The sequence below is a fragment of the Apium graveolens genome, chromosome 3 (genome assembly GCF_009905375.1).
Source record: "Apium graveolens cultivar Ventura chromosome 3, ASM990537v1, whole genome shotgun sequence".
NCBI classification, from domain to species: domain Eukaryota; kingdom Viridiplantae; phylum Streptophyta; class Magnoliopsida; order Apiales; family Apiaceae; genus Apium; species Apium graveolens.
In genome coordinates this window covers 66,897,865-66,905,575 of record NC_133649.1, presented here as the reverse complement: position 1 = coordinate 66,905,575, position 7,711 = coordinate 66,897,865, and the positions used below count along the sequence as shown (strand labels likewise).

General features: G+C 36.0%; 1 protein-coding gene across 1 annotated transcript; it reads left to right on the top strand.

Annotated features, from left to right (window-relative positions):
- Window positions 1-1,314: 1,314 nt before the first annotated feature.
- LOC141714299 (acyltransferase-like) lies at window positions 1,315-2,538 on the top strand. The gene has a single exon (XM_074517827.1). It carries the CDS (start codon window positions 1,315-1,317, stop codon window positions 2,536-2,538), a length of 1,224 nt encoding a protein of 407 aa, XP_074373928.1.
- Window positions 2,539-7,711: the final 5,173 nt, after the last annotated feature.

The window sequence follows — 7,711 nt, the reverse complement described above, 5'->3', positions numbered from 1 at the left end:
TCAATAATTTCAATTTTCAAAATTAACTCTATATCATAAATAATGATGTATTTAATGTAATACAATAAATATGAATATTGATAAAAGTTTATTATCAATATTGAATTTTTTTTTAATATACTTATTTTTTTAAAAAAATGAAAAATTATTTAAAAATGAAAGGAGTAAAAAAATTTAATTACGGCGACTTGTGCCACAGCATGGGCAAAACTGACGGAACATGAAATACATGTAAAATAGGTGAAGCATGATTTCTTTCGATCATGTCGCGTGGTTATCAACTTAATTGAGAAATAAAACACCTTCAATGCGACAAGTTGTGCGCATAAGATCATGCCAGAATATAATATTTGCATCTTGTATGGTCGAAGGGAGGTCTCCCGCCGCTAGCGGGCATAAAACCTCTTTTTTTTTAGTTGTTATATTTTTTTTGATTAAAGTTTATTAATTTTTTATCAAAAATTAAATATTATTTTATTATTATTATAAAAATTAATAATTATATATTAAATTAAATATACTTTTTAAATATTATTTTTTTAAAAATTTTTTTTAATTATAAAATATTAATAAATTCAATCAAACTTTAGTCAATTTAACTGTATAGATGTTACTGTCTGCGTGCATAAATGGACCGGAAAAAAATGTCTATGTATTTTTAAACATTTTTTCTCAAAAATACGAATCAACAAGTTTTGATCTGTGAATTTGTGTATAAAGACAACAATTTTATATTTTTATTAAAAAACGTGACCAATCAACTTGTGACACATTTTCATTAACTTTTTTCTGAAATAAATTTTGAAATATTAGTATGGGTTCTTCTTAGAATCTCTAAGCTTGGCTTTCAACGCTACTGTGCCAAGACTAAAAGATTAAAATAAGAGTAATGCTAGAGGTACAAAAGAAATATATAAAAAATTGTCGCAAAATGACATAGCTCGGGTGATGTGATACAATGAAAAAATTCAATTGGTGAATGTAACTGCATGGGTTCATTTATATTTAGCCAACCAACACCGCATTTATAACTATTTTAATAACTAATTTTGTAACTCTAGCATTTTTCTTAAAATAAATTATGATTGTTGCCACCAAAGTCAAAGAAATTGCTCATCTACCATTTCTATTTAAGTTCATTTCTGCATTTGGCAAGTCATACAGCTGAAAATGATGATCAGGAGATTAATTCTTCTAGCATCAATAATCTCGAGAAGACAACTGCATGTCATCTCTAGATCAGAAACCTACATTAAACCAGCTTCTCCCACACCCCTTAACCTCAAAAAATACGATCTTCCTTACCATGATCGCATGTTGCCAAATTTTTATGTTCCAATAATACTCTTCTATTCTAATTCACAACAATTGTCTAGTAAAACCACAGTGCCCAATCTACTCAAAAACTCTTTATCCGAGGCACTTTCCAAGTTCTACCCGTTTGCTGGAAGGCTTGGATCTGCGGGATCCTATGTTGATTGCAATGACCAAGGTGTTCAATTTCATGAAGCCCGTATTGCATGCACTTTATCTGAGGTTCTGAACAGGGCTCCTGGCGCGGATGAAGAAAAAGGCTTTGGTCATCTCTTTCCAACTCGCTCAATATGGCGTGATTTATTAACGGATTCTTGTCTAATGGTTGTTCAACTAAACCGTTTTTCTTGCGGAGGAGTAGCTATAGCTGTGAGCATTTCACACCGTATTATTGATGGTACCACTTTATTATCATTTTTAAATTACTGGGCAAGTTTGACACGCGATCCTAGTGATCAAGAAGAGTTAACACGTCTTCAGCCACATTTTGTGTACGAGCTGCTACCTCAATCATGTAATGAAAATGTACTTGCAACTCAAGCTTCGTATCCCGAAAGGCACTGGATCACTACGGAGGTAGTGTTTCACAACTCAAAGATAACAGAACTCAAGGCCAATCAGGAAATACACGACAAAATAGATGGGGTCGTAGCTGATCAAAATTACACGCGAAATGAACTTGTGACTGCACTCCTTTATAGATGTGCTGTAGCTGCTGCTGCCAAGTCAAATTCTGGTGTTTACTCTAAATCTGTTTTGTTTCGGGCAGTAAACATGCGGCAACTGCTTGATCCACTACTGCCTAGAACAACCGTCGGCAATCTCTTTATGTTTGTTACCATTCCAACAAGCACTAAGAGTGAGACAATGTTCAATCCAATGCTGAGACAGATGAGAAAAGAGCAAATGCAGCTCAAAGGAATGAAGATTTTGGACCTAAAAGGGGCCGTGCCTTTGGCCGAAAAGTATGCAAAAATGAATCACAACTTGTACCTCGTTACCAGCATATGTAATTCCCCATTATATGATGGGATGGATTTCGGGTGGGGAAGGCCTGATAGAGCCACAATGGTTGATGCGCCATTTGTTAATTGTTTTTTTGTGGCTGATACTCCAAGTAGAGATGGTATTGTGGTAACTGTAAATTTGGTAGAAGAAGACATGAAAAATTTCAGAGCTGACAATGAGCTCCTTGCTTATGCTTCTTTCAAATTTGAGTCGTAGCAAACTGCTTCCAGCTTTTGCTGCTCACCAACAGCTAGACTCGAGTTACAAGGCTATTTTCCAAAATCTTGACGTGATGTTTTAGTTAACATGCCCATGTTATTACTCAATATTCAATAAATTTAAAGAGCATTATGTGTTTGAACACTCTCTCAATTCCTTTCATTCTCATGCCGTTTTAATGTGTAATGTTGATTACGGTTCATGGGAACTGTTTCTACCCGTACCGTGTCAAGAATAATCAAGGATAACTCATATCCCTTAATTATCTCCGGTATATCAATCAGATTTGTTTGTTATGTCCTGTGTGATGTTCGGACTCTAGCTGCAGGTGTAATAAACAACGGTATATTTCACACTATTTCCTTATTTTGTATAACTAACCCAATCAATTATATATTTTATACACCTGTATAAGCTACTCCCTCCATCCCTCCCAAATGTTTACATTTGGGTTGACCACGGAGTTTAAGAAAAATGAAAATTAATGAAAATTAATGGAAAAAAATTAAAAAAGTGAGTAAAGTAGTGGGACTGATTAATATTATATGTATAAAGTGGATATAGTGGAGAGAAGTAGTGGATGTATTATTTTAAAAATTATAAAAACTTTACTATATATTTTTGGAAAATATTGAAATGTAAACAATTAGAAGGGACATCCCAAAAGGAAAAGTGTAAACAAATAGGAGGGACAAAGGAAGTACAACAGATGAATCAAATCATATGTTCATATCACCAATCTTTGTTATGGTATCAAGAACATGTTCCTAACCTGATCAAACATATTCCCCTCCCCCCCTTTTTCCTTCGTCATGTCAACTGATTCAAACACCATTCCCAATAGTGACGAACCAAGTAAACCCCTCATAATGATCAATGTCAATTCAGTTGTCAAGCTTACAACATCAAACTACTTACTATGAAAAGCTTAACTTGAAGCTCTTCTTGTTGGCTACAATCTTCACCACTTCACTGATGGCACAAGTATCAAACCTGTTACCACTATCTCAGATGTTGCATGCAAATCCACCGGCAATCCAGCCTACAATACTTGGATACGACAATATAAACTTTTATTTGGTTCTCTGGCAAGAACTCTGTCTCTACCCCTTGGTCCGCTCATCACTCGAGCCTCCACCTCCAAGGAGGATTGGGACATCCTAGCTAATACATATGCTCTCTCATCTCGCGGACATGTTAAAAAACTCATGTTTAAACTCAAAAATCTCACCAAAGGTTCCACCCCTATCTCTGAGTATATGCAAAAAATAAAGAGTATTACTGATGAGTTTTCCATGCTTGGGACCATCGTCCCTCAAGAAGATGTCACAGATGGTATTGACTCTCGCTATCAATCTGTTGTGGATGTTGTCCATGCTAGAGAAAATCCAATCTATTTTGAAGAATTACATGAAAAGTTAATCAACAAAGAATTTATCTATCCAAACTGCTGAAACTGCACTCTCACTTATCTTTCAGCCACATTCAACCCTGCTTATACTCGCACACCTTATAATAGAAACTATCAATCCAAAGCCACCATCCAAAAATAAACTATTAACTAGAACCCCAAAAATCCCTTTAAAGGTCGTTGTCAATGGTTTAATATTACTGGTCATACTCTCACATATTGCCCAACTTTTAAGGACCTTCACCTAGCAATATGTATTCCACGTCATCCTCGTCCTAACTATCAATCCTCACAAGTTAATTTTGTTGTTGCCACCACCTCTACACCACCCACTTGGCTTCTTGACAGCGGCGCTTTCCACCATGTCACCACCGACCTTGCAAACCTTTCACTCCACTATCCTTATGATGGAACAGATGAAATTGTTATAGGCGATGGCTCAGGGCTTCCTATCTCTCATACTGATTTAACACATCTCTTATCTCCTAACAAAACTTTTTCCCTTTCTAATGTTCTTTGTGTACCATCGATGCATAAAATATCATTTCAATTTCTAAATTTTGTCTTGATAATAATGCCACTATTGAGTTCTCACCCTCTTTTTTTGTATTAAGGATCTTCAAACGGAGGCACCACTTCTAAACGGACCAACTAAAGATGGGCTATACCAGTGGCCAGTGTCTCATGCATCTCCCCGAGGCTACATCACCACCAATAAAACCAGTGATTCATCGCTTTAGTCATCTATGGTCCTCTCCAATTTACTCCCTTGATGGATATAAGTACTATGTCATATTTGTTGATCACTTCATAAAATATATATGGTTTTATCCACTAAAGCAAAAGTCAGACACTGCAAATATTTTTATTCGTTCTAAAGCACTTGTTGAAAAAAAAATTGGAAAGCTAATTCAAATCCTATATTCTGATAATGGTGGTGAATTTCTTAGACTAGCCTAATTTCTATCTACTAATGGCATTTCTCATCTTACATCACCACCTCATACCCCTAAACATAATGGCTACGCAGAGCGTCGTCACCTACACATAATCGAAACTAGTCTCTCTCTCTCCTTTCACATGCATTTATGCCTATTACATATTGGCCTTATGCCTTTCAAACATCAGCCTATCTAATTAACGGTATGCCTACACCCATGCTTGAAAATAACTCCCCTTACCTTAAACTCTTCGATGACACCCCTAAATATAATTATCTTCACAACTTTGGTTGTTTATGTTACCATTGGCTTCGTCCATACACTTCACACAAACCTGATGCACGCTCTATGGAATATGTTGTGAACTTGATGATAAATTAAACAAAACACCTTATTAGATTTAACTTAGTGAATTTTATAGCACTCGACGGATGATCTAATATAGTCCCGACGGATAAATTTTACAGTCCCGACGGATGACAGATTAACATCAATCGAGTGAGTAGCTTATGTAATAACAAGAACTGTAACACATTTCTGCAAACAACATGTATAAGTCAAGTAGATTGCTTAGGGATTTGTAAGTCATGTTGGCTACTAGATTTATATGCAGAATAGGTTGATTAATTGTAAATATGAAATATCTTGTAATTATATATAAGTGAAATGGAGTCAAGTGACAAATAGACACCCGACGGATAATCTACAAGACTCTCGACCGATGATCAACAAAGCTTCCCGACGGATGACTAGCATAGACCCGACGGATGATCAACAAAGCTTCCCGACGGATGACAAACATAGACCCGACGGATGATCAAATTCAAATAGCTATTGATAGTGACAACACAGTCACATGCGTTGGGTGTTTGCAAAAAGAATGTGGCAGCCTATTAAGCAGGAATTTGAGAACAAAGAAGTATTACCATTTGCATGCAATTGTGAAGATATTCAAAGATGCTGGAATAGAGTAGTAAGTAGCATGAAGTTAGACTAGATATGTTTTGTTTTATTATCTTATCTTATTATCATGTAAACTTTGTGATATACATAAACCAAGTGTAGCAAGTAGAACATCTATCGAACAAAGCAGATACATTTATCAGAGAAACATATCAAGCTATATCCTGTAAGCATTTCTCTGTAGCTTTAGTTGTTCAAACTTGTAAGCAGCTGTGAGCTATTCAAACTTCACAGGGTTCTCATTTGATATATATATATATATATATATATATATATATATATATCTGGTGGATACTTACAAATCCACCAGAAAGTTTTAAAAGCTTTTATTTTTATTACTTAGTGTTTTTTATTTCAATCATCTTTTTATTCCGCACAACTGCTAATTAAACACTGTTATATTTATCAAGTTAGAAATGTTCTAAAATCTGAAAAAGTAGCCAGAATTATATTCAACCCCCACTTCTGTAATTCTTGTTGTATTGTTAGGGAATAACACTCTATTGCTTGTATTTTTGTAGGTTATTCTCCTACTCAACATTCATACTTGTGTTTTGATCCTACAAAAAATCACATTTACTCCTCTCGACATGTGCGGTTTATAGAAAATACGTATCCATTTCGAGTCTCACAGCCTCGATATCCTCATCCAGAGACCCTATCACTAACGACTCATGGTGTGCATTATCCCTTCCAATGCTTCATGTTATTCCTCATGTTCAACACTCACCTCCTCATTCTCATATTCATACAACACCATCTACACCTACTATGGAAACTTCTAGTATCGAATCTACTATTGCATCTATTGATATGTCCACTCAAGCACCAACAACCGCTAACCATCCTTACCGCACTAGAGCTTCAAATAAAACTTTTAAACCCATTCAAAAATTAAACTTGGTTGCTCAATTATCCTCAATTGAACCAACCTCCCACAAACATGCCTTAAATGATCCGAAGTGGCATCATGCAATGTCCATACAATGCCAAGCTCTCATTGATAATGACACATGGGAACCTGTTCCCCCCCCCCCTCCTAACCAAAATATTGTTGGGTGTAAGTGGGTCTTTCGCACTAAGTACAATCCCGATGATTCCATCCAGAAATACAAAGCTCGTTTGGTAGCTTTGGGTTTTCATCAACGTTCTGATCTTGATTACACTGAAACTTTTAGTCAAGTTATTAAACCAACAACTGTGCGCTTTCTTCTTAGTCTTGTTGTCACCAATGGGTGGACCTTATGACAACTTGGTATTAATGATGCATTTTTTCAGGGTACTTTGTCTGAGGATGTTTATATGGCTCAACCTCCCTGATTTGTTGATCCCGAACATCCTAACTATGTTTGCTGCCTCCGCAAGGCCATTTATGCTCTTAAACAAGCACCACGTGCTAGGTCTACTGAACTTCGCAACTATCTCTTAAGTGTTGGGTTTATCAACTCAGTGTCTGACACATCATTATTCATTCGTAAAGGTATCCATCCTATATATATCCTCGTTTATGTGGATGATATTATTGTTACACGATCTTCCTCCGAAATCATTTCTGATTCCATCTCTACACTCTCTACTCGCTTCTCACTCAAAGATCTTGGTATCTTATCTTATTTTTGGGAGTTGAAGTTCAAACATGTGCTCATGGCTTATTCTTAAGTCAACGGAGATACACCATGGATCTCCTTGCTCGTGCTAAAATGTCGGATGCTAAACCTGTCGCTACTCATATGGATCTTGATGCCAAACTCACTCTCATTGGTACTCAAATTGATAGTCCTTCTGATTATCGTACATCAGTTGGAAGTCTACAGAATCTAGCTTTCACAAGGCCGGACATTGCATTTTCTGTCAA